The following is a 27,221-nucleotide window of genomic DNA, read 5'->3' on the forward strand; positions in this document are numbered from 1 at the left end:
TCTTCTGCCTCATTTATCCTAGCAGTTAGAGCCTCCATTTTTGATTGCACCTCATTAATAGCTTTTTTGATTTCACCTTGGTTAGATTTTAGTTCTTTTATTTCTCCAGAAAGGGCTTTTATATCTCTCGAGAGGGTTTCTCTAATATCTTCCATGCCTTTTTCGAGCCCGGCTAGAACCTTGAGAATTGTCATTCTGAACTCTAGATCTGACATATTACCGATGTCTGTATTGATTAGGTCCCTATCCTTCGGTACTGCCTCTTGTTCTTTTTTTTGTGTTGAATTTTTACGTCTTGTCATTTTGTCCAGATAAGAGTAAATGAAGGGGCAAGTAAAATACTAAAAGGGTGGCAACAACCCCAGGAAAATATGTTTTAACCAAATTAGAAGAGATCCAAAATCGTGAGTGGGGAGAAAGGGGATAAAAAGAGGTTCAAAAAGGAAGAAAGAAAAAAGAAAAAAAAAAAAAAGAAAAGAAAAGAATATTTAAAAAAAAAAAAAAAAGAAAACACCTAAGAAAAATGTAAAAAAAAATATATATATATATATATTAGATAAACTAGTAAAAAATCGTTAAAAAAGAAAAAGGTAACAGTTAAAAAAAAAAATTTTACCCGAAGGCGAGAAAAAAAAAAAAAATGAAAAAGAAAAAATTAAATTAACTGCAAGACTAAAAAAAATCACAGGAAAAAAGCCATGAGTTCCGTGCTTGGCTTTCTCCTCCTCTGGAATTCTGCTGCTCTCCTTGGTATTGAAACCGCACTCCTTGGTAGGTGAACTTGGTCTCGGCTGGATTTCTTGTTGATCTTCTGGGGGAGGGGCCTGTTGTAGTGATTCTCAAGTGTCTTTGCCCCAGGCGGAATTACACCGCCCTTACCCGGGGCCGGGGTGAGTAATCCGCTCGGGTTTGCTTTCAGGAGCTTTTGTTCCCTGAGCGCTTTCCGTAGAGTTCCAGAGGACGGGAATACAAATGGCGGCCTCCTGGTCTCCGGCCCGGAGGAGCCGAGAGCCCAGGGCCCCACTCCTCAGTGCGCCCTCAGAGAACAGCGCCCAGTTACTCCCGTCTGCCTGACCTCCGGCCGCGCTCCGAGCTCACCGAGCCTGCGACCGGTTCAAGGTAACACGGAGCTGCGAGCTTACTGTCGGCTCTGTCTCTGTAGCCGGCTTTCCCGTTCCAATACCCGCAAGCTCTGGGACACTCAGACACCCCCGATCCTTCTGTGACCCTGCGGGACCTGAGGCCACGCTGACCCCGCGTGGGCTTCGCCCCGGTTTAGCCTCTGGAGCGATGTCCCTCAGCGGAACAGACTTTTAAAAGTCCTGATTTTGTGCGCGGTTGCTCCGCCGCTTGCCGGGAGCCGGCCCCTCCCCCCCGGGGTCTATCTTCCCGTCGCTTTGGATTCACTTCTCCGCCGGTCCTACCTTTCAGAAAGTGGTTGTTTTTCTGTTTCCAGAATTGCTGTTCTTCTTCTCTTCGATCTGCCGATGGATTTTCAGGTGTTTGCAATCTTTAGATAAGCTATCTAGCTGATCTCCGGCTAGCTGAAGCAGTCTCAGCTTGCTACTTCTCCGCCATCTTGATTTTGTTTATTTTTTAAGTAGGCTTCATGCCCAGTTTGGAGCCAGTGTGGGGCTTGAACTCAGGGAGATCAAGATCTGAGTCAAGATCAAGAGTTGGTTACTCAACCAGCTGAGCCACCCAGGCACCCCAAATTTTGAATTTGTTTAGTACATTCATGGGGTAGTTTATCAAAGAAGGAATTGGCTTCTGCGATTGGCAGTTTTATACTACAGGACATTGTGATTTTTAAGAACTGGTGATGAATAGAGGCAACAATGCCTAATTGTGTTGATTTTATTGACTTATTTGAAACAAAATGTAATTAAAACCTAAATTATTTTTAAAAACTTAAACCATTTGTGAATTGCTTCTGTGAGCTAACTATTAACTATTCTGAGACACATTCTGTAATTGATGCAGGGTAGTTGGTATATTTTATATTATAGAGAACTGTATTAAAGTTTAAAGTAGTAAATTTATTTATAAGCAATGTTAAATATCTTTTTTCTAGAATTACTCAAGTATTGATGTCCTCTTACACAGAAGTAGACTCACCAAATTGCAATCTGTACAAACTATAATAGAAATTCAGGAGTTCATCAGTTTTATAAGCAAACAAGGTAATTTTTTTAATCTACCATTTTTTTCTTTTATAATTATAGAAACATTTTAGTATGATTTTACTTAGTGGAAGTACATGTTTCTTAACATATGGGTAAGAAAATACCTTGAGTTCATTCTACAAATACATATTTTGACATCACTGAAGTAAATGTTTAAAATAGTCAAGCACTATTCTAGATACTGAAGATGCAAAGCCAAATAAAATGTATTGCCTAGCTTGACAAAGCTTTCAAAAGAGTGGGGTAATCCCTACACAATGTGATTCCTACTGAGGCAGAGGAAAGTCCCATGTCAAATATGGTAACAGAATCTGCCCTGGACTGAAGGGTGCGGGAGGCTCCTGGAGGAAGGGCCTGAGTTGAGTGTGTAAAAGGCAGGGGGGCTCACAGAAAGTCTGTCTTACAGAAAGCCTGCAGTGTCCCAGATAGGCTGGAAGTTCAGTGACTGGGTGCCACATGCCCTGGCCTGAGGGGAGATAAAACTGCTGGCAGCAGTGTGCAGACCCTAAAGGTCTTTCTGCTGCCAGCAAGTAGATTTTATCCTGGCACCTATGGGAGGCCACCCAGAGTCAAAGGGAAAGAGTACATCTTTGCATCAGATATACATCTTAGTTATAAGTTGGAATTTCAGCTTGTATGTTGAATAACTAAAAAATAAAAATGAAAGGCACTATCAGTACTAATAAAAATTGGTATTCATATATATCTACAACTGATCATACTCTAAATTTGGAGAATTCTTTTCCAAGTACATATTGTTAATGACATAATTAATGATTATTCATTAAGTGTTTTCTACTTTCTGGGACTTAAGTTAATCTCTTTTTCTATATTACATAGTTTTTATGACAGCCTTAGAAGATTTATGTTTTTTTCTTCTCATTTTATAGAAACAGGTTAAATAACTTGCCTAATGTAATATGTAGAAAGATACTGATCTTGAACCCAGCACTGTCGATTTAAGCTTGTGTTCTTAACCACTGCTTTCCCACCAACAGAAAGAAAAACTAAAGCTTTAAAAACATTAGTAATGTGAAATTTAAATTTTCTGAGAGTTATCATGAATCTCTTAAGGCCAGATTGCTTTGTTTATTAATTATTATTAATCGTGTAACCTTGTGCACATACCAGGGTTTGGGGCAGTATTCTGTCATTCAACACAGTGATGTCTCCAGCTTAAGTGGTGAATTCTCACATAAATGGCATAAACCAAAACTATAAGTAGTCCTGTGCTGATTCAGATCAGATTTTGCTAACAAGCAAATTGGCTGCAACCCTATGAAAACTTTTCAGGTTTCAGTGCTTTTTAGATTTTGGAATTGTGGATGAAGGACTGTGAACCTATGCTAAATTTGAAAAACTGTATATGTTCATCTTTCCATTCTTACTCTATGTCCTTAAGAAATTGAGTTTTGATTGTGAATATGTATTAAGTTTACTGTGGTAACTTTTCATTCCTGTTGTGAAAGACAAAACAAAAATTTTTAATTTGGTCAAGAAATTTGAATTACCTTTCTATTCACTAGTGGAAGCCCTACTTTTTAAATTGGTCTTGTCATTGAGCTGTGGGTATAGTCATCTTCTATTATTTTTAGGTAATTTATCATCTCAAGCTCCCCTTAAGAGACTTCTAAATACCTGGATAAACAGATACCCAGATACTAAAATGGACCCAATGAACATCTGGGATGACATTATCACAAATCGGTAAGGAGTGATCCTTTTCATCTGAATGTGGATTTTTTTCTGAAATTGCCAGAAAGGTTTTTCTCCAAAACTGGCTTAGGAAAATGGGGGCTTTGAGTCTAGTGTAGATAGCTGACATCTTGCTGATTTTTCATATAAGTTCTTCGTTCTTAGAATACTCTCCATGTCAGCAGTGTGTCCTTTGTCCCACTTGTTCCCTGTGAGGGGACTGCAACCCACTAACACTGAATTTGTCATGTGCTGGGAAGTTTGTTATGAACATTCTTCTGGCAGTCAGAGAAGGCAGGGGAGCAGTGGGGGCAGTGGTCCATCTGCTTCTGTCTCAGGGCTGAATGTTAGCTACTGAAATGGCAGCAAAGAAAACACTGCTTAGAGATTTTTTTATTATTCTATTATTATAAGCTGGGTTTTTGACACTCCTGCCTCCCACCTCCTGACTCTGTTACATAACTGTATGTATCACTTTACCAGGCCTGAGATGATTTTCATATGCTCAGTTTTTCTTTGCCCTGTGACAACCCTGGATAATTTATGAGGCAGATACTAACCATATATTTCAGAGACAAGGCACCAAAATCATAGAGGTTGTGAACTATTTTATGCAAATATACACAGTAAGTCAGACTCGGGGATTGTGATCCTATGTGTAATGTTCTTGCCATTATATTCCTTTTTTTGAAGAGATTTGTTTATGTGTATATTAGAAAAAAAGCACAATTTGGAGGAGCAAACGGAGAGGGAGAAAGAGAATCTGAAGCAGACTCAAACAGAGCTCGGAGCCCAATGTAGGGCTTAATCTGATGACCCTGAGATCACGACCTGAACTGAAACCAAGAGTCTGATACCTAACTGACTTACCACCCAGGCACCCCTTGCCATTATAGCCCATTTCCTCTGCTGCTACAGTGTTTTTTGTGGGGTTATTTGGTTCGTTTGGTTTTTTTTTAACTTTTTATTTTTTGTAACTTTTTTTTTTTACTATTTATTTTGAGAGAAGTTCTTCTCTATAGAAAAGTTGTAAGAAAAGTAGAACTCACCTCTCTTTTACTCACATTTTTAAATGATGCCACATTAGCTTTTTTTCTCCCCACACATATGTTTTGAACCATTTGAATTTAAGTTGCATATATATGTCTCTTTATCTCTTCATCAGTGTACATTTTCTAAGGAAAAGAGTATTCTCTTATATAACCTCAGTACAATAATAACTTCACTGTTTTCATTTTTAATCTACAGCCCCAATTTCAGTTTTGTCAATAGTACCATTAATGTTCTTCAAAGCATTTTACCCCTCCTGAGACAGAATCCAGTCCAGAATCTCATACTTTATTTAATCAAAATGTCTTTCTGACCTCTTAATCTGGAACATTTCCTCAGCCATCTTTCATGACATTAACACTTTAGAAGAATGTTCATCAATTTGGGTTTGTCTGTATCTTCTTACAGTTATATTCAGGTGATACATCCCTAGTTATAATATTACTTAACTAAAGTATTATTCTCAGGGTATCACATCTGGAAGCACAGAGTGTCCATATGCTTTTTACTGGAGATAATTTTTATTGCCTGGTTAAAATACTATCTGGTTTCTTCCATGGAAAGATGGTCAACATCACTCATCATCAGGGAAGTACAAATCAAAACTATAATAAGATATCTCCCTATACCTGTCAGAATGGCTAAAGTCAAAGTACAAGAAGTAATAGGTGTTGGCAAGGATATGGAGAAAGGGGAACCCTCTTGCATTGTTGGTGGAAATGCAAACTGGTGCAACCACTGTGGAAAACAGTAAGAAGGCTCCTCAAAAAATTAAAAATAGAAGTACTATGTAGTCCAGCAATTGCACTAATAGATATTTACTCAAAGGACACAAAATACTAACTTACATGTACCCAATGTTTATAGCAGCATTATCTACAATATCCAAAGTATGGAAACAGCCCAAGTGTCCATCCACTGACAAATGGATGAAGAAGATATAGTGTGTGTGTGTGTGTGTGTGTGTGTGTATGTGTGTGTGTATATGTGTGTGTGTGTGTATGTATGTATATATATATATATATATATATATATATATATATCAATGGAATATTACTCAGCCATAAAAAACAAACAACAAAATCTTGACATTTGCAATAACATGGATAGAGCTAGGGGGTATTATACTAAGCAAAATAAGTCATTCAGAGAAAGACAAATACCATATTTATTTCACTTGCATGTGAAATTTAAAAAACAAATAAGTGAAGGGAAATAGAGGCAAGCCAAGAAACAAACTCAGCTATAGAGAATAAGATGGTGGTTGCCAGAGGGGAGAAGGTAGGGGAAGTGTTAAATAGGTGATGGGCATGAAGGAGTATACTTGTGATGAGCACTGAGTATTATATGTAAGTGTTGAATCACTGTATTATACACGTCTAATGTAACACTGTATTTTAACCAACCAAAATTAAAATTAAAACTTAAATACATACATACAAGGGAAAATAAAAAAGCAGAAACAAATATTATCTAGTCTCTCCAGTGTATGATGCTTGGGATTTTTTGTTGTTTTAATGCCTAGATTTTTTTCCTGTGCAACTAATAAACAGTGTAAGAGATGCTTTGAAACATGCATATATCCTGCTTCTCCTAAAACTTAGCCCTTTTTATTTTGTATCTGTGAACGACTTTTAGCCAAAACCAGGCTCGACAATGATAGTTGCAAGGTGATGATTTTCTAATTCTACCAGTGATGGATTCCAGTTTTATTTAATGGAATATAATCCATAACTGTTCTTATTTATATCATGTTCAAATTGTCTCAGATTTGGCCAGCAGGAGCCCCTTCAAACTGATATCACAGGCACATCTTGCAAAATTATTCCATATTTTTTCTAGAGCTGTTATAGTTTTAGTTCTTACATTTAGGTCTGTGATCCAAAGATAATATTTGTTCTTGGTATGAAGTGGGTAGATGGTATGATGCTCATATGGCTATCTAGTTCTCTCGTCCCATTGTTCAAAAGTCTTTTCATAATTGAATTGCCTCAGCACCTTTTTTGAAAATCAGTGACCATGTGTGTGGGTCTGTTTTTGAATGTTCTATTCTATTACTTGTTTATATATACATTTTTTTCATATGTCATGTTGTCTTCATTACTGTTGTTTTATGTCTTGAATCATATAGGGTGAGTACTCCAGCTTTGTTTTTCTTTATGAAAATTCCTTTGTCTGTTTTAGTTTATTTATATTTATATATACATTTTAGAAACTGCTTGTCAGTTTCTACCAAAACAAAAGCACTGACAGTTTGGATTTTGTTGACTCAAGTTTGGGAATTGCCATCTTAACTATATAATATAGAGTTCTCTAATTCATGAATATATGTCTTTCTAATTAGCTTTATTTAGGTTTCTTTAAAAAAATATGTTTTATTTTATGTGTATTCTTAATCCCCTTAATCTATTCACCCATGCTCCACCCACCTCCACTCTGGCAACCACCAGTATGTTCTCTGTATTTACGAGTCTCTTTTTTCTCATTGTTTGTTCATTTGTTTTGTTTCTTAAATTCTACATTTGAAAGAAATCATATGGTATTTGTCTTTCTCTGACTTAACTCACTTAGCATTATACTCTCTAGGTGCATCCATTTTGTTGGAAATGGCAAGATTCCATTCTTTTTTATGACTGAGTAATATTCCATTATATACATACCACATCTTCTGTATCCATTCATCTATCAGTGGACACTTAGATTGCTTCCATACCTTGGCTATTATTGTAAATAATGCTGCAATAAACATAGGGTTGCAGATATCTTTTCAAATTAGCATTTTCATTTTCTTCAGATACCCAGCAGTAATTTTTTGAGGAGCGCCCCCCCATACTGTTTTCCATAGTGGCTGCATCAATTTACATTCCTACCAACAGTGCACATGGGTTTCTTTTTCTCCATATCCTCCAACACTTGTTATTTCTTGCATTTTTTATTTTGGTCAGTGTGACAGGTATAAGGTAGTACCCCATTTCGGTTTTGACTTGCATTTCCCTAAAGATGAGCAACGTTGATCATCTTTTCATGTGTCTGTTGGCCATCTATATATCTTCTTTGGAAAAATGTCTATTCAGGTCCTCTGACCAGATTATTTGCTTTTTTTAGTGTTGAGTTGTATAAGTTCTTTAATATTTTAGATATTAGCTCCTTATCAGATATATCATTTGCAAACATATTCTTCTATTCGGTAGGTTGCCTTTCTGTTTTGTCAGTGGTTCCCTTCACTATACAGAAGTTTTTTATTTTGGCATAGTCCCAATAATTTATTTTTGGTTTTGTTGCCCTTGCCAGAGGAGACATCTGGAAAATTGTTTCTGTGGCTAATGTTGAAGATATTACTACCTATGTTTTCTTCTAGGAGTTTTATGGTTTTAGGTCTCATAGTTAGGTCCTTAATCCATTTTCAGTTTGTTTTTGTGTGTGTTATAAGAAAGTGGTGTGGTTTCACTCTTCTGCATATAGCTGACCAGTTTTCCCAGTATCTTTTGTTGAAGAGACTATTTTTTCCCCATTGTATATTCTTGCCTCCTTTCTCATAGGTTAATTGATCATATAATATGGGTGGGTTTATTTCTGGACTTTATGTTCTGTTCCATTGATCTGTGTGCTTTTGTGCCAGTACAATACTGCTTTGATTACTATAGCTTTGTAGTATATCTTCAAATCTTGGATTCTTATACCTCCAGCTTTATCTTCTTTCTCAAGATTTTTCGGCTATTTGGGAATCTTTCAAGGTTCCATACACATTTTAGTTTTATTTGTTCTAGTTCTGTGAAAAATGTTTTTGGTATTTAGATAGGGATTGCATTAAATCTATAGATTGCCCTGGGTAGTATGGACATTTTAGCAATACTGGTTCTTCTAATCCATGAGCATGGAATATCTTTCCATTAGTTTGTGTCCTATTCATTTTTTTTAATCAAGGTTTTATAGTTTTAGAGTATAGATCTTTCACCTCCTTGGTTAAGTTTATTCCTAGATATTTTATTCCTTACAGTGTATTTATTTGTAAATAGGATTATTTTAATTTCTCCTTCTACTATTTCATTTTTAGTGTATAGAAATGCAATAGGTTTCTGTATATTAATTTTGTATCCTGTAGTTTTACTGAATTCATTTAATAATGCTAATAGGTTTTTTTTGCTGGCATCGTTATGGTTTTCTATATATAGTTTCATGTCATCTGCAAATGTAGAAGTTTTACTTCTTTAATTTCAGTGACCCTTTTTTTTCTAATAAGGATTCTTAGATTTCTTTTGTTAGATTTGTTCCTAGGTATTTTGTGTTTATCAACAGAGTTCCAGTTATTTGCTGTTCATATTTTCTGAGTTTTGTTTTATCATGCATGGGTGTTAAATTTGATCAAATGCTTTTTTCTACATCTCTTTAATTGACCATGTGCTTTTTCTCCATGGTTTATGTTTGTTAGGTCTATAGTCTATAGTTTTGTCTATACTGTTGTGCACAAACAACATCTCTGTCTGGATGACCTATCCATTTTGAAAGTGAGATATTAAAGTCTCCAACAATTATTGTATAGTTCTCTAATTTTCCTTTTAGTATTTCTTTTATATATTTACATGCTCCAGTGTTAGGTACATAAATATTTACAATGTTTACAATTGTTATATATTCTTTTTTTTTTTTTATAAGATTTATTTATTTATTTATTTATTTGACAGAGAGAAATCACAAGTAGATGGAGAGGCAGGCAGAGAGAGAGAGAGAGAGGGAAGCAGGCTCCCTGCCGAGCAGAGAGCCCGATGCGGGACTCGATCCCAGGACCCTGAGATCATGACCTGAGCCGAAGGCAGCGGCTTAACCCACTGAGCCACCCAGGTGCCCTACAATTGTTATATATTCTTGATGGATTGACCACCTTATCATTATATAATGACCTTCTTTGCATTTTTTTACCATTGTTAGCTTAAGATCTGTTAGTCTGATTTAGTAAAGCTACCCCATATTTATTTATTTGGTTACCATTTGTTTGAAATATCTCTTTCAATGCCTTCACTCTTGATCAGTGTTGTTTTTAAAGCTAAAGTGAGTCCCTTGTATGCAGCATATTGTTAGATTTTGTTTTTTTATTCATTCAGCCATTCTTTGTCTTTTGATTGAGAATTTAATCCATGTACATTTAAAGTACTTATTGATAGGTAAGGGCTTACTTTTGCCACTTTGTTATCTACAGTTTTGTAGATCTGTAGTTCCTTGCTTTTTATCTTGCTGTCTTTTGTGATTTGATGACTGTTTGTATGGATATACTCTGACTCCTTTATCATAATCTTTCATAATTACTAAGGCCTTTCCTTGTTGTTTACCATGAGGCTTAAATAAAATATGATATCCTATTATAAGCTAATAACACCTTAACTGTGATAGCATTTTTAAACTTTTACACTTTTACTTCCTCATGCTCCTCACATATTAGGTTGTTGATACTATAATTTACATATTTTTATATTGTGCATCTAATAACAGATTATTGTAGTTATGGTTTTTATTTTTTTAAGATTTTATTTATTTATTGGACAGACAGAGATCACAAGTAGGCAGAGAATCAGACAGAGAGAAAGGGAGGAAGCAGGCTCCCTGCTGAGCAGAGATTCCCAATGCTGGCTGGATCCCAGGACCCTGGGATCATGACCTGAGCCGAAGGCAGAGGCTTTAACCCACTGACCCACCCAGGCACCCCTGTAGTTATGGTTTTTAATACATTGTTGTAGTTATGGTTTTTAATACATTGTTTTAAAATTTAAACTAGCACTATAAGTGTATTACCACCATTACCATGTTAGAGAATCTGACTTTGGCTCGACATTTACCATTACCAGTGAGATTTGTATAAGTTCATATGTTCTTATGATAATAATTAACAGTGGTTTATTTCTACTTGGAGAACTCCCTTTAGAATTTCTTATAAGCCAAGTCTAGTGGTGAATAAACTCACTTAACTTTTGATTGTTCAGGAAAGTCTTTATTTCTCCTTCAATTTTGAAGGACAAGTTTGCCAGGAATAGTATTCTTGGTTGACAGATTTTTTTTTCTTTTAATATTTTGAATAGATCATTCCATTGTCTTCTGGCCTGAAAAGTTTCTTTTGAGAACTCCACCTACAGTCTTATGAAGGTTTCCTTGTGTGTGATGTGTGTTACTTTTCTTTTGTTACTTTCAGAGAGTCTTGTCTTTGACCTTTGACAATTCAATTATGTGTCTTGGTGTAGCCTGTTCAGGTTCAGTCTATATCCGGTCCCTTGGGCCTCATGGATCTGGAAATCCATTTCTCTGCACAGGTTTATGAGAAGTTTTCAGCCATTTTTGTTTTAAATGTACTTTATGTCCCTTTCTCTTCTCCTAGCATTCCAATAATGGGCTTATTATTTCATTTTGCTACCCTATAAGTCCATAGACTCTTCACTCTTCACTTTTTTTTTTTTTGCTTCTCTGGATGATTTCACTGATTCTTCTGCATGATCAGGTCTGCTTTTGAAGGTTTCTAGTGGATTTGTCAATTCAGTCTTAGTATCCTTTGCCTCTAGGATTATAGTTTTTTGGGTTTTGTTTTGTTTTGTTTTATAGTTTTCTATTTGTTGTTGTTGTTGTTGTTGAACTTATCATTTCGTTCATACATTGTTTTCCTAATTTCGTTTAGTTGTCTATTTCTTTCTTCTTGTAGTTCACTAAACTTCTTTAAAATTATAATTCTGAATTCTTTTTCTGACCGTTCATAGATCTCCATATATTTAGAATCATTTATTATAGCTTTATTATTTTCCTTTGGTGGTATCATGTTTACCTGATCTTTCATGATCCTGGTTTGTTTTGTTTTGTTTTGTTAAGATTTTATTTATTTATTTATTTATCAGAGAGAGCAAGCAAGCGAGCACAGGCAGGCAGAGTGGCAGGCAGAGGCAGAGAGAGAGCAGGCTCCCCACTAAGCAAGGAGCCCAATGCGGGACTCGATCATAGCACTCTGGGATCATGAACCTGAGCTGAACGCAGCGGCTTAACCGACTAGGCCTCCCAGGCATCCCATGATCCTGATTTTTTTGATTTTTTTTTTTATTAATTTTTTATTTTTTATAAACATATATTTTTATCCCCAGGGGTACAGGTCTGTGAATCACCAGGTTTACACACTTCACAGCACTCACCAAAGCACATACCCTCCCCAATGTCCATAATCCCACCCCCTTCTCCCAAATCCCCTCCCCCCACCAACCCTCAGATTGTTTTGTGAGATTAAGAGTCACTTATGGTTAGTCTCCATCCCAATCCCATCTTGTTTCATTTATTCTTCTCCTACCCACTTAAGCCTCCATGTTGCATCACCACTTCCTCATATCAGGGAGATCATATGATAGTTGTCTTTCTCTGGTTGACTTATTTCGCTAAGCATGATACGCATTTATAGCAGCAATGATCCTGATTTCTTACATTAGTGTTTGTACATTTGAGTATGTTGTCTCGTCCTCCAGATTTTACAGATTTGCTTTGACAGAAAGAGTCCTTCACCAGTCAGCTCAGCTTGGGGATCTGGATGTGTCAGCTGGTAGCATCCTTGAGCCAGGTGGGGATTATGTTAGGATATATTTTAGGTTAAGGCTACTGCCCAAGTTCTGAGGTTGGGATGGAGTGGTTGCCAGTGGCCGCAAACAACTGAAAAAAACTGCTGACTTTTTTCCCTGCTGAAGTGCAGCTCTAGGATGGTCTCTGCAGTTTCCACTATTCTCTGGTCAGTCTTCTGGACGGTCAGGACTAGGTACTGTACTCAGCAGTGGGCAGGGCTCTGAATTAGCTTCCCCTCACCCTGAGGTGGGACAGCAAATTGGCCCCAAGGCCAGTAGAGCCTTGTTTTGGGGCCCAAATTAGGCAGGTATGAACACGGCATTTTCCTGCCAGAGAGGGCTACATTTTGCTCTGCAGAGACGGAGAAGTACTGGCTCTTCTCTTTGATCAAGTTCTACTCTAAGTGGAGCTATGGGGTGGGCTACACAGCTTCCTATGTACTCTGGTTTGATTCCGTGGGCAGGCAAGCTGAAGGTTCTCTTCAGCAGTGGGTTTAAACAGGTGAATTTCCCTACCTGTGCAGGACCATTACACAGTCCCCAAGATGGGCAAGTTTCTTATTTGAGAACCATATTAAGCAGAACTATGTACTAAGTTCTGTGGCCTAATGAGCCTGACTCTTTGGGTGGATAGGGCTACCCATCAGGTGCTCTGCTCAAGTGCTACTGTAATCACAGTTGCAGGATGGACTATGCAGATTCCTGGGAGCTCTGGTTAGGTTTCCTGGTCAGCTATGGTTAGGCTGGAGGCTATATTCAGCAGCACTGCTGCTATAAATTTGCTTCCTTTTTTGCTTGGGAGTACAGAACAGGCCCTTAGGGCTTGCAAGGCTCTTTGTTTAAGAGACCAAATGAGTCAGAATGGTGCTTCAAGCTCTCTGGTCAGATGGGGTCACCATATTGCCTCAACAGGACTGCTGATCTGGCTTTCCATTCAAGTGCCAATTTAGTAGGAGTTGCACAGTTGGTTTCAGAGACCCCCCAGGAACTCTGGTTAAGTTTTTTGATTGGCAGGGTTGGAGGCTGTATTCAGCAGTAAGTGGGGCTACTAATTAGCTTCCCTGCCTGGGCGGGGACACACAACAAATACCAAAGGAGGCAAGGCTCTTTTTTGGGAAGCAAATTAGGCAGAACTGTGCGGCAGTTGGGGCCACTGGCTTGGCTCGATAAACAGGAAGGACTTTCTGCTTGTGTGGCCTTTCTGTGCAAGTACTGCTGGGTTAAGCAGCTTCCCAGGTGCTCCAGTCAAGTTCCATGGTCAGGTAGGACAGGACCAAGAGTGACACTCAGAAATAGGTGGAGCTATGAATTAGCTTTCCTCCGTAGGCAGAGTGCCTCGTTCGGGGTCTAACAAACCTGCACCCTGCCGACTTTCCTAGTCAGACTGGGCCACTGTGTTGGTTCTGACGATAAGCCAAACCACTGGTTAGAATTTCTACTTGGGCACTGCTATGAGTAGGAACTCAGTCTGCCAAGATCTGGGTGTTGGTTGCTATAAGCCCGACCCCCCCTCCCCATACCACCTTTCTGTCACAGTCTAATCCCCAATCATTAAGCCCTGCTGCAGGTTTCTTTGTTATCTCTATGAGATGAGACAGACCCAAGTGGGCTTCCTGATTTGCAAACCCCAACGCTAGGGTAACTAGAGGTCCATCTTGGGCTCTTTTTTTCCTACTGGAAAAACTTCAGACTTGGGGCCCTCTTGTTGTGGTACTGTTCCATCCTGTGATGGGACCCTGCAGTCATACAGTAGCTGTTCCTTTTTCTCTTCTTATGTGATCCATCTGAGTCTCTGTGGTGTTTCAGGCTTACCCTTTGTTCTAAGATTTTCTCAATGGTGTCTTGTCTGTGAATAGTAGTTAGTTGGTTTCATTTTGTTTGTTTGTTTTTGTTTTGTAAGGGAGACTGAAGTCAAGAATGAACTATGTCACCATCTTGATGATGTCACTCCTTCTTATAGTTTATTACATTGACTGATTTTTGAATATGAAACAAATGTTGCATTTGGAGGGTAAACCTTGTATGGTACAATGATCCTTTTTATATATTCTTAGATTTGCTAACATTTTATTAAGAATTTTAGTGTCTAAATTCAAGTGGGATATTGGTTTGTAATTTTCTTTTTTATAATGTTTTTGTCAGGTTTTGGTATTAGATCTATAAAATAAGTTGGACATGTTCCCTTCTTTTTTTCCTTGAAAAAAGGTTATGTAAGATCCTTCTTATTTCTTAAGTGAATATTGGTTAGAATTCACCAGTGAGATTTTATATGGGCCTCTGGTTTTCCTTTTGGGAAGATTTTGGATAATGCATATAATTTCTTTGGTAGATATGGGGCTATTAAAATGTTCTATTTCTTTTTATGTCAATTTTATTAAATTGTATTTTTCAGTATATTTTTCTGTTTCATTTAAGTTGTCAAATTATTCACATAAAATTGCTCACATTATTCTTTTTTTTTATTACTGGCAGTATCTGTAGTGGGAATCCCTTTTTTACTCCTGATATTGGTGACTTGTGTTCTCTGTTTTTTCTTGATCCTTCTCACTAGAGGTTTGTCAATTCTGTTGATCTTCTTAAAGGACCAGCTTTTGACTTTGTTAATTTTCCTTGATAACTGTGTTCTGAAATTTAATTGATTTCTGGTCTCATCTTTAGTATTTTCTTCTTTCAGCTTACTTTTGACTGACTTTACTCTTCTTTTTTTAGTTTTTTGAGGTGGAAACTTTGATGTTTGATTTTATACTTTTTCCCCTAATAAAAACATTTAAAGCTACATGCACCCCTCTAAGCTCTACTTTGGCTACATACTGCAAATTTTGATATGTAGTATTTACATTATCATTTAGTTTAAAATATTTTCTAATTCGTTGGCGCTCCTGGGTGTCTCAGTTGGTTGACTGTCTGACTCTTGGTTTTGGCTTAGATCATGATCTCAGGGTCATGGGATCAAGTCCCATGTCAGGCCTGCTCTCAGTGGAGAGTCTGCTTGAGATTCTTTCCCCTCCCTCTTCCCACCTCCCAGCATGCACATGTGCTCTCTCTAAAATAAATAAATAAATAAAATATCTTCTAATTTTCATATGATTTCATTTTTGACCTTGAAATAGTTATAAGTGCTTTGTTTAATTTCCAAATAGGTGAGGTTTTTTTTGTCTCTCTTATTATTGATTTCTAAATTAATTCCACAATGGCCACAAAATACATTGTGTATAGTTTTAGCTTTTTAAAATTTGTTAAAACTTGTTTTACAGTTTAGCATATGGTCTATTCTAGTAAATATACTGTATGTACTTAAATCCTGTATATTATGTAGTTCTTAAATGTAATGCTTATAAATTTCAATTAGATCAAGGTGGTTGATGGTGTTTTTCAGAACTCTATGTCTTTATTGATTTTTTTTTTTTTTTTTTTTGTCTATTCCATCAGCTGCCTACATATGTAAGGATTTCAAAATCTCTTACTTTGATTGTGGAATTGTCTATTTTTCTCTTTAATTCTATTTTTACTTACTGTATTTTGAACTTTGTTACTAGGCATATACATGTCAATAATTCCTAGGTCTTCCTGATTAAATGTCCTTTTTATCGTTATATGTCAAAATAATGTATGATAGCATATAGTGAAAACACTAATAGATAATATTATATTTTTGCTTTAAACAGTCATACATATTTGAAAGAACTTAAGAGATCATGACCTGATCTAAAATCAAGTGTCATATTCTCAACTGAGTACGAAATGCTCAGAAATGAGCAAAAATTTAATAATTGTAGAATTTCTGTCTGTAAATGCCATCCAGTAGCTTCCCATATATAAAAGATTTATTTCATAAGTCTCTGCCATTAATTTTCATTTTTCATCATTTTGTGTAGATGTTTCTTTCTCAGCAAAATAGAGGAGAAACTTACTCTTCCTCCAGGTGATCATAGTATGTCCATGGATGATGATAAAGATTCTAGTGATAGGATGGAAATGCAGGAGCAGGGAGAAGAAGTCTGTTCCCTGATTAAGAATTGTATGTTCTCCATGAAAATGAAGATGGTAGAAAGTGCAAGAAAGCAGGTGAGTACTTATATTTGTTTTCCTCTATTGTAACATAGAATTTTCTTAAATTAGCTGTTTTTTAACACCTCTTTTTGGGAAAGAACCCAAATACATGGAGACTAAACAGCTTCCTTCTAAAGAATGAATGGGTCAACCAGGAAATTAAAGAAGATTTGAAAAAAATTCATGGAAACAAATGATAATGAAAACACAACGGTTCAAAATCTATGGGACACAGCAAAGGCAGTCCTGAGAGGAAAATATGTAGCAGTACAAGCCTTTCTCAAGAAACAAGAAAGGTCTCAAATACACAACCTAACCCTACACCTAAAGGAGCTGGAGAAAGAACACCAAAGAAAGCCTAACCCAGCAGGAGAAGAGAAATAATAAAGATCAGAGCAGAAATGAATGAAATAAAAACCCAAAAAAAATAGAACAAATCAATGAAACTAGGAGCTGGTTCTTTGAAAGAATTAATAAGATGGATAAACCCTGGGCCAGATTTATCCAAAAGAAAAGAGAAAGGACCCAAATAAATAAAATCATGAATGAAAGAGGAGAGATCACAACAAACACCAAAGAAATACAGACAATTATAAGAACATACTATGAGCAACTCTACACAAACAAATTTGACAATCTGGAAGAAATGGATGCATTCCTAGAGACATATAAACTACCACAACTGAACCAGGAAGAAATATAAAACCAGAACAGACCTGTTACCAGTAAGGAGATTGAAATAGTCATCAAAAATCTCCAAATAAACAAAAGCCCAGAGCCAGGTGGCTTCCCAGGGGAATTCTACCAAACATTTAAAGAAAACTAATTCCTATTCTTCTGAAACTGTTCCAAAAAATAGAAATGGAAGGAAAACTTCCAAACTCATTTTATGAGGCCAGCATGACCTGGATCCCAAAACCAGACAAGGATCCCATAAAAAAAGAGAGCTATAGACCAATATCCTTGATGAACACAGATACGAAAATTCTCACCAAAATACTAGCCAATAGGATTCAACAGTACATTAAAAGGATTATGCACCACAACCAAGTGGGATTTATTCCAGGGCTGCAAGGTTGGTTCAACATCTGCAAATCAATCAATGGGATACAACACATTAATAAAAGAAAGAACGAGAACCATATGATACTCTCAATGGAGAAAAACTGAAAGCTTTTCCGCTAAGGTCAGGAACATGGCAGGGATGTCCATTATCACCACTGCTACTCAACATAGTACTAGAGGTCCTAACCTCAGCAATCAGACAACAAAAGGAAATTAAAGGCATCCAAATCGGCAAAGAAGAAGTTAAATTATCACTCTTCGCAGATGATATGATACTATATGTGGAAAACCCAAAAGACTCCACTCCAAAACTGCTAGAACTTGTACAGGAATTCAGTAAAGTGTCAGGATGTAAAATCAATGCACAGAAATCAGTTGCATTTCTCTACACCAACAACAAGACAGAAGAAAGAGAAATTAAGGAGTCAGTCCCATTTACAATTGCACCCAAAACCATAAGATACCTAGGAATAAACCTAACCAAAGAGGCACAGAATCTATACTCAGAAAACTATAAAGTACTCATGAAAGAAATTGAGGAAGACACAAAGAAATGGAAAAATGTTCCATGCTCCTGGATTTGAAGAATAAATATTGTGAAAATGTCTATGCTACCTAAAGCAATCTACACATTTAATGCAATTCCTATCAAAGTACCATCCATCTTTTTCAAAGAAATGGAACAAATAGTTCTAAAATTTATATGGAACCAGAAAAGACCTCGAATAGCCAAAGGGATTTTGAAAAAGAAAGCCAACGTTGGTGGCATCACAATTCCGGACTTCAAGCTCTATTACAAAGCTGTCATTATCAAGACAGCATGGTACTGGCACAAAAACAGACACATAGATCAATGGAACAGAATAGAGAGCCCAGAAATAGACCCTCAACTCTATGGTCAACTAATCTTCGACAAAGTAGGAAAGAATGTCCAATGGACAAAAGACAGCCTCTTCAATAAATGGTGTTGGGTAAATTGGACAGCCACATGCAGAAAAATGAAATTGGACCATTCCTTACACCACACACGAAAATAGACTCAAAATGGATGAAGGACCTCAATGTGAGAAAGGAATCCATCCAAATCCTTGAGGAGAGCACAGGCAGCAACCTCTTCAACCTCAGCCGCAGCAACGTCTTCCTAGGAACATCGCCAAAGGCAAGGGAAGCAAGGGCAAAAATGAACTATTGGGATTTCATCAAGATCAAAAGTTTTTGCACAGCAAAAGAAACAGTTAACAAAACCAAAAGACAACTGACAGAAAGGGAGAAGATATTTGCAAATGACATATTAGATAAAGGGCTAGTGTCCAAAATCTATAAAGAACTTAGCAAACTCAACACCAAAAGAACAAAAATCCAATCAAGAAATGGGCAGAGAAAAAAAAAAAAAAAAAAAAAAAAAAAAAAAAAAAAGAAATGGGCAGAGTACATGAACAGACATTTCTGCAAAGAAGACATCCAGATGGCCAACAGACACATGAAAAAGTGCTCCATATCACTCGGCATCAGGGAAATACAAATCAAAACCACAATGAGATATCACCTCACACCAGTCAGAATGGCTAAAATCAACAAGTCAGGAAATGACAGATGCTGGCGAGGATGCCGAGAGAGGGGAACCCTCCTACACTGTTGGTGGGAATGCAAGCTGGTGCAACCACTCTGGAAAACAGCATGAAGATTCCTCAAAATGTTGAAAATAAAACTGCCCTATGACCCAGCAATTGCACTACTGGGTATTTACCCTAAAGATACAAACGTAGTGATCCGAAGGGGCACATGCACCCAAATGTTTATAGCAGCAATGTCTACAATATCCAAACTATGGAAGGAACCTAGATGAATGGATCAAGAAGATGTAGTATATATATACAATGGAATACTATGCAGCCATCAAAAGAAATGAAATCTTTGCACTTGGGATGACATGGATGGAACTAGAGGGTATCATGCTTAGTGAAATAAGTCAATTGGAGAAAGACAACTATCATATGATCTCTCTGATATGAGGAAGTGGAGATGCACGTGGGGATTTAGAGGGGTAGGAGAAGAATAAATGAAACAAGATGGGATTGGGAGGGAGACAAACCATAAGTGACTCTTAATCTCCCAAAACAAACTGAGGGTTGCTGGGAAAGGGGGAAAGGAGGGGGGTGGGGTTATGGACATTGGGAGGGTATGTGCTTTGGTGAGTGCTGTGAAGTGTGTAAACATGGTGATTCACAGACCTGTACCCCTGGGGATAAAAATACATTATATGTTTATAAAAAAATATAAAATAAAGACTCAGGAATAACCCTGGGTATTTGGTTTCCTTAGTAGACTGTCAGGTGAACTTGAACGCCACTTAATGGCTTTTCTTCTTTGTGTAGGAAGCCCTGGGATAGAGGTGACCAGATAAATAAACAGTTGTTGTTGTTGTTTTTTTTAAGATTTTATTTATTTATTTGAGAGAGAGCACAAGAACGGGGGAGGCAGAGGCAGAGGGAAAAGCAGACTCTCCACTGAGCAGGGAACCCAATGTAGGACTCAGTCTCAGGACTCTGGGATTATGACCTGAGCCAAAGACAAAAGCTTAATCTACTGAGCCACCCAGGTGCCCCGGATTAACAGTTTTAAAACACTGTTCTGATTGTAGTGAGAGAAAGGATTGGAGGAAGGGCAAAGGGTTGTCCAGCCTCTGTATTACTCCAGGTAATTGATGAGGGCAGCCAATCAAGGTTAGAGTCTGAGAAGTGAAGATCAGTGGACAAGTTCAAGAAAAAGGAAGCATGGATGAGAGACACTGTGACTGGTTCTGTTCAGGAAGAGGAAGTAGGATCGCCAGGCTTCTCTGCCTGTATAGCTGAGTGTATGGGAATGCAGGAAGAATGGCAGTTTATGGGGTGCATTTAGTTGAAGACATATTGCATGTGTGAGTCCTTTAAGACAAGCAAATTTCTATTTGCTAATTTATGCATAAGAAATCTAAAGTTCTGGAGAAAAAGACTATGCTTGCAATAGAGGTCTGAAGGTGATTGGCACATGGACTATCACTGAAGCCACAGGAGTGGATAAGGTGACCAGGACCAGTCGCCAAAACATACCTACAGTTTTGGGAGGAACAAAGGGAAATTTGTCCAAAAAGGAGCTGAAACTAGATGGTGACGTTAGAGGATGACCAGGAGGCTGAGCCCAGAGGGAGGGCCAGAAATCATCAGTGCCTGTTACCCAGGAGAGCAAAGGCATGCAGAAACTAAAGTGCCCTTGCATTGAGAGAAGGCTTGTGCTGACTTCAGTGAGAACTATTTCACTGGGGCAGAAGTCAGATCAGAGTGGGTAGAAGAACAGATAAGGATGGATATGCAGGGGCAGTGAGCACAGCCTGCTTCTAAGGAAGCCATGATGAGGAGAAGCAGGTGGGTTTAGGAAGAGTTTGGATTTTTAGGAAAGAGGAGACCGGAGATTTTAAAGCTTAATGGTAGGGAGAGAAAGGACATACAGAGAGGGATCATTAGTAAGATAGGATTTCTTGTGGAGTTGAAAGGGAAAGGATTCAAGCAAAGGTGAATGGAAGAACTCTGTTCTCTCTGGGCAGGAGGCCCTCTGCAGAGGCTGAGCTGAAGAGATCTGAGAATAGTGGGGGAGTGGTGGGTTATTCTGGACTGTGGTGGAGGGCCTGGTGAGCCATGGAAGAACTGTCAGTGTGGTCTCTGGTGAGTCTGTGAGTATAGGAGCAGAAACGCCATGCACTTCGATGTACCCAGGAGTATGGTTTTTCCAGGTGGGTGTAATACAAGGACAAAGGCTGGTGACCTGAGAGTATTGCAAAGAGAGTGGTGGGAAAAGCTGGCTGGCTTAATTGCACACGGAAGGAAGTGGAAGCAGGAAGAAGGCAGGTAAAGTTACCAGAGGCTTTAAGGTTATAAAGCAAACATAGCAAGAATTTGGTGGGTAGAGTAGGTTTGTGGTCAAAATGGTGTGACTTGAGTGTAGGAATTTGGTGGTGAGGAAGTTCTGAGTAGTGATGAAGATTACAGTATAGCTAAGAAGCTGCACCCAACATTGTCAGGGGCAGTGTTGGGAAGCTACTATTCCGGCTCTTGTGATTACTGTCTAGCAAGAGAGTAAGAGCTGCACTTCAACCCAACAGCATAAGATGAGTGAAGAAAAGAGAGGTCACCATGCTAGGAGAGCCCCAAGAAGAAGAGACCTTCTGCCTGGTAGGAAGGCTTGCTGGAGAAGGAGGCATTCAGATGGGGCTTTATGGAAATGGTAGGGTTTGCACTTTGAGAAGAGAAAAAGGTGCTATAGATACAAGATATATTCCAGCAAAATCATGGAGGTGAGAAGCTGGGAATTGCAGTCTGCTTTTGACATGCTGGCTCAGTTGGAAGCTGTATGGAAGATTGTCTGCTGAGGGAAAAAGCCTAGAGACTGAAGTCTCAAACTAGGAAAGTTGTGGTAGGAATGCAAACAATGTGAAAGATGCTCTAGAAGTGAGGTAAGAAGTCCAGAGATAGGAAGTATTATGGAGAAGATGCAGCTGAGGAAGGCTCAGATTTTTAGCCTACATAGTTGAAAGGATAGTGAAGAACAAGACATGGGTTTGATGAAAACGTCTTTTGAAATTTGGTAAAGAAGAATTAAGACATCCATATAACAACCAAACAAATAAAAAATAGATAAATTATACATCAAAATTTAGAAATTCCTGTTCCTCCAAGAACACACTCAAAAAAGTGATCGGACAACCCATACACATGTGAGAAAATAATTGGGAAATCATGTATCTGATAAAGGTCTACTATCCAGAACACATAAAGAACTCTTTATAACTGAACAACAAAAACTCAATCCAACTTTAAAAATGGGCTAAGGGGCGCCTGGGTGACTCAGTGGTTTAAGCCTCTGCCTTCGGCTCAGGTCATAGTCTCAGGGTCCTGGGATCAAGCCCCACATTGGGCTCTCTGCTCAGCAGGGAGTCTGCTTCCCCCTCTCTCTGCCTGCCTCTCTGCCTACTCGTGATTTCCGTCAAATAAATAAATAATCTTTAAAAAAAAAAATGGGCTAAGAATCCTAAATAGACATTTCTCCAAAGCAGATATACAGATGGTTAACAAGCACATGAAAAGATGTTCAGCATTATTAGTTATTAGGAAAATGCAAATTGAAACCACACAAGATACCACTTCACACCCACTGTAATCAAAGAGACTGCTCAGACAAATATTGGTGAAGATGTGGAGAAATTGGAACCCTCATACACTGATGATGGGAATGTAAAATGGTACAGATGCTGTGGAGAACAAGTCTGACATTTCCTCAAAAAGTTAAACATAGGGCGCCTGGGTGGCTCAGTGGGTTAAGCCGCTGCCTTCGGCTCAGGTCATGATCTCAGGGTACTGGGATCGAGTCCCACATCGGGCTCTCTGCTCAGCAGGGAGCCTGCTTCCTCCTCTCTCTCTCTCTCTGCCTGCCTCTCTGCCTACTTGTGATCTTTCTCTGTCAAATAAATAAATAAAATCTTAAAAAAAAAAAAAAAAAAAAAAAAAAAAAAGTTAAACATAGAGTTACCATGTGATCCACCATTTCAACTCGTAGGTATATGGGAGAAGTGGAAGTGTATGTCCACACAGAAATTTGTGCATAGATATTTACAGCAATATTATTCAAAATAGCTAAAAGGTGGAGGCAACCCCCAAAGCTATCAATAGATGAATGGATAAATAAAATGTGCTCTATCCATGCAACAGAATATTATTCAGCCGTGTGAAGGAATAAAGTGTGAATACACACTGTAACTTGGGCAAACCTAGAAAAGACTATGCTAAGTGAAAGAAGACAGATAAAATCACCACGTTTCTGATTTCATTGATAGGAGATGTCCAGAATCGGCAAATCCATAGAGATAGAAAGTAGTTTAGTGTTTGCCATGGCTGGAGGGAATGGGGAGCAAATTGTTTCTTTTTGAATTGATTAGATGTTCTGGAACTAGATAGTAGTGATGGTTGCCCAACTTTGTAAATTTACTAAAAGACAGAACTGTATACACTTGAAATGTGAATGCTTTCCCCATGAAAAATAAAAGACATGTGTCTCTCTCTGTCAAATAAATAAATAAAATCTTTTTAAAAAATACATTTACACAATTTAAACTGAGGAGATGGATTTACTGCTTTCAGGTGAGTTGTGTCATGCAAAAAGGGAAGAAGGCCAGTTAAAAATTTCTGTCAAATGTTTTATTTTTATTTCTAAGTGATCACCTGTGTATTATCTTACCACTTTCTTTCTTCTATAGCACAATTTCTCACTTGCCATGAAACTACTGAAGGAGCTTCATAGAGAGTCAAAAGCAAGAGATGACTGGCAGATGCAGTGGGTGCAGAGCTACTGCCGGCTCAGCCATAGCCGGAGCCAGGGCCAGACCTGCCCTGAGCAGATTCTCACAGCGCTGAAAACAGTCTCCTTATTGGGTACTGGACTATTATTTTCTATAGAAATAAGTTCAGTGGCACTATTTTATATTATGTCTCTGTGTCTTTTAAAACTTATTTTGATGCTTTATCTGACATTTGGGAATTAATTTTTGTAATAATTTTATTAAATATTTGGAGCCAAGGACTTTGCATCCTATTAATGCTATGGAATGTGGTTCTTGGAGATTTTCTTTATTGATCAAATAAAATTGAAATTAAAATTTTTTCTGTAATATTTATGCAAATTATGGGTCTCATAGTTTAATTATTTTGAAAACCTTGTTTACTTAGAAGAATTGCCTTTTAAAAAATTGAATATGAAACATCTTTTTCCTCCTCAGCTTTTCTTTTCTTTTTTTTTTTAACATAGCTTTCAAAACTGAGGGGAGAAAAAGAATTCACTATGTGAGTTTTGGGTTCACTTCACCTGTTTTGCTGCCCTCTGTCCCGGGGCATATAGCAGCAATATTATTGACCATGCTGACAACCAAATTTCCAAGTTGGACTCTTCAGTAAGACAGGGAATTATATCAGACTATTAGTCTCAGTAAAAAATGCAAATAGGAGAAGCATGCTCTCCATATTTATCAGGAGCAGAAAATCATCGTTATGTTTGCTTAAATATTTTTAGGGGTTTTGGGTGGGAGGAATGGAGGAGAGGAGAAGGAGTTGGCTGATACTAAGATAATATTAGTACTCCTAATATTAGGGGCGCCTGGGTGGCTCAGTGGGTTAAAGCCTCTGTTTCAGGTCATGATCCCAAGGTTCTGGGATCAAGACCTGCATAGGGCTCTCTGCTCAGCAGGGAGCCTGCTTCCTCCTCTCTCTCTGCCTGCCTCTCTGCCTACTTGTGATCTCTGTCAAATAAATAAAATCTTTAAAAAAAAAAATACTAATCCTACAGTTTTAGTAGTCATCATATGGCTGTAGTTTTTAACTGTCTTGTGAAATAATAGGGCCAGTAGTTTTGAACATGTATCTGAGGGTAATCTGGCAGAGAATTTTCACAGATGGATGAGCAGGGTAGAATGGTTGATTGGACTTGCGGGGTGACAGCCCCTTCTCTTTGTACCCTTCTTGTACCCTCTGCAAGCTGCAGGCTTGACTAGGGCTTCCTTCCCCAAAGCCATAGTAAGACATTAGAACTAGACCTTTACGTGCAGCAGCATTTGTTGCTTTATCAGCTATAAATCACAGTAGCAATTTAAAAATCTAATCTGGTTTTTAATGTATATGCACAATTGCATTAAAAAGAGACATTTTCTTTCCTTTATAATGGATTTAGGTACTTTGACAAAATGCAGAATGATGGTACTTGAATAAAAGTTAATTCAGTGTTTTAATTGCCTTAGCCTCTATAGACTTTGCTGTAGTCACTGCTAACAAAGAACATTTTTTCATTCATATGAGTTCAAGAAATTCCCTAACCACTGTATGAAGCCAGTTTCTTATAGTTAGAAGATTTATTTTAAATTTTTAATAGAAAACAACTTCTGTACACTATGAGTATCCTTTTTTTTTTTAATTTATGACATCCATTTATTTCTGAGAAAATCATCTGTGTTTATGTGTATGTTTTTAATCCAACAGGTGAGAGCACATCAAGTTACATAAGCAAAAATGTTCTTGCTTTCCATGATCAGAATATTCTTTTGGGTACAACATACAGAATCATAGCTGAGGCTCTCATCAGGGAGCCAAACTGCCTCGCTGAAATCGAGGAAAGCAAGGCTAGAAGAATTTTGGATCTTTCTGGATCCAGTACAGAGAATGCAGGAAAGGTAATGAATACTGGAAGAGTAAACTTTTTATGTTTGTGTGTTGTACGTCTCCAGTGTGCAGCCTTCTGACTACATAAAAGAAATAATGAGAAATGATGATTGCTTTGTGTTTTGAGAATGTATTTGACAGTTATACAGCCAAGTTTCTTATGTGGAAAACTGACATATTCAATTATTTCCTGTTTATTTGAATGATACAGATTGTTTCAGTATTAGAAGTGAAAAATTTGTGTTGGATTGATGTGGACAGTTCTTCCAAGAATTTTGCTAATGGATTTCACCACCAGTTGCCATCCAGACGTCCCATTATTTTGTGGAGCAAATCAGCCTTTTCCACTTTTTTATGTAGTGTCTGCTTTGCCTAGCTTTTCTCAAATGATTTTGTATTTTCCTCTCCTCATCTCCCTGTGCCTACTTCACTTTAGTTGTTAGCCTTGCCTTCTTCCTCCTCAGTGTTACTACCCAACATCTGAGCAGGGTGGTGAGGATAAAGTGCCAACTTCCATCTCTTCTTCAGTTTCTGACAGGCTACATGATCCCCCATTGATCTTTGGTGCCAATTCTGCATGACTAGTGGACCTTCTGGGTTTTAAAAGTACTGAGGATTATACTGAAATGACTCACTGTTTCACAATCAGGGCAGACAGACTCCCTTTTCCATTTAACCAGCTTTCTGTGTTATCTCATGGCTCACAAATCACAAGTATTCTTTCTTTGTCATCACAAGTCGAAAGTAGAGTTCTTCCAGAAAACTTAAGCTGCACTCACAGGTTCACAATTGAGACATCTGTGAATTCCAGGTGATCACAGGTCTGCACCAGAGAGCATTCCATCACCTTTCTGAGGCCGTGCGGATAGCTGAGGAGGAGTCCCAGCCTTCCCTCATGGGCCAGGGTCCTGTAGCCAGCCTGACAGATGCTTACATGACGCTGGTGGATTTCTGTGACCAGCAGCTCCGCAAGGAGGAGGAGAGTGCATCAGGTGGGTCACAAAAGGAAAAATCATTTAGTTTGTAACATTGTGTTAGCCAAAACCTTAAGACTGTAGTATCTGTAGATACTTTGTTTCCTGTTTGCTTAAGTATCTATAGATACTTTGTTTCCTGTTTGCTTGTTTTTATTTTTTTTTTAAAGATTATATTTGAGAGAGAGAAGGGGGCATGGGCACGTGAGTGGATGGAGGTGCAGAAGGGGAGGGAGAGAGGGAATCTCAAACAGACTTCCAAGTTGAGCTTGGAGCCAGACTTGGGCTCTATCCCATGACCCTGAGATTATGACCTGAGACAAAATCAAGAGTCAGATGCTCATCTGACTGAACCACTCAGGAGCCTCTGCATCTTAGGTTTTTGTCTGTCTGTTTGTT

At 38.0% G+C, this 27,221-nt stretch overlaps 1 protein-coding gene across 5 annotated transcripts in view; it reads left to right on the plus strand.

Moving 5' to 3' along the window:
* The window catches only part of PRKDC (protein kinase, DNA-activated, catalytic subunit), a 250,709-nt gene that overhangs the window by 197,582 nt on the left and 25,906 nt on the right, over positions 1–27,221 (plus strand). For all 5 annotated transcript variants that reach the window (XR_009351780.1, XR_009351781.1, XM_059166490.1 and 2 more), the window contains 6 exons: positions 2,075–2,183; positions 3,782–3,893; positions 16,378–16,567; positions 23,901–24,075; positions 25,669–25,859; positions 26,660–26,840. Coding sequence is in view for 3 of the 5 variants with exons in the window: in XM_059166490.1 (XP_059022473.1) it covers positions 2,075–2,183; positions 3,782–3,893; positions 16,378–16,567; positions 23,901–24,075; positions 25,669–25,859; positions 26,660–26,840 (958 nt within the window). In the remaining 2 variants the exon portion in view is untranslated. The remainder of the gene's footprint in view (positions 1–2,074; positions 2,184–3,781; positions 3,894–16,377; positions 16,568–23,900; positions 24,076–25,668; positions 25,860–26,659; positions 26,841–27,221) is intronic.

This window comes from Mustela lutreola, chromosome 3 (genome assembly GCF_030435805.1).
Source record: "Mustela lutreola isolate mMusLut2 chromosome 3, mMusLut2.pri, whole genome shotgun sequence".
Taxonomy (NCBI): domain Eukaryota; kingdom Metazoa; phylum Chordata; class Mammalia; order Carnivora; family Mustelidae; genus Mustela; species Mustela lutreola.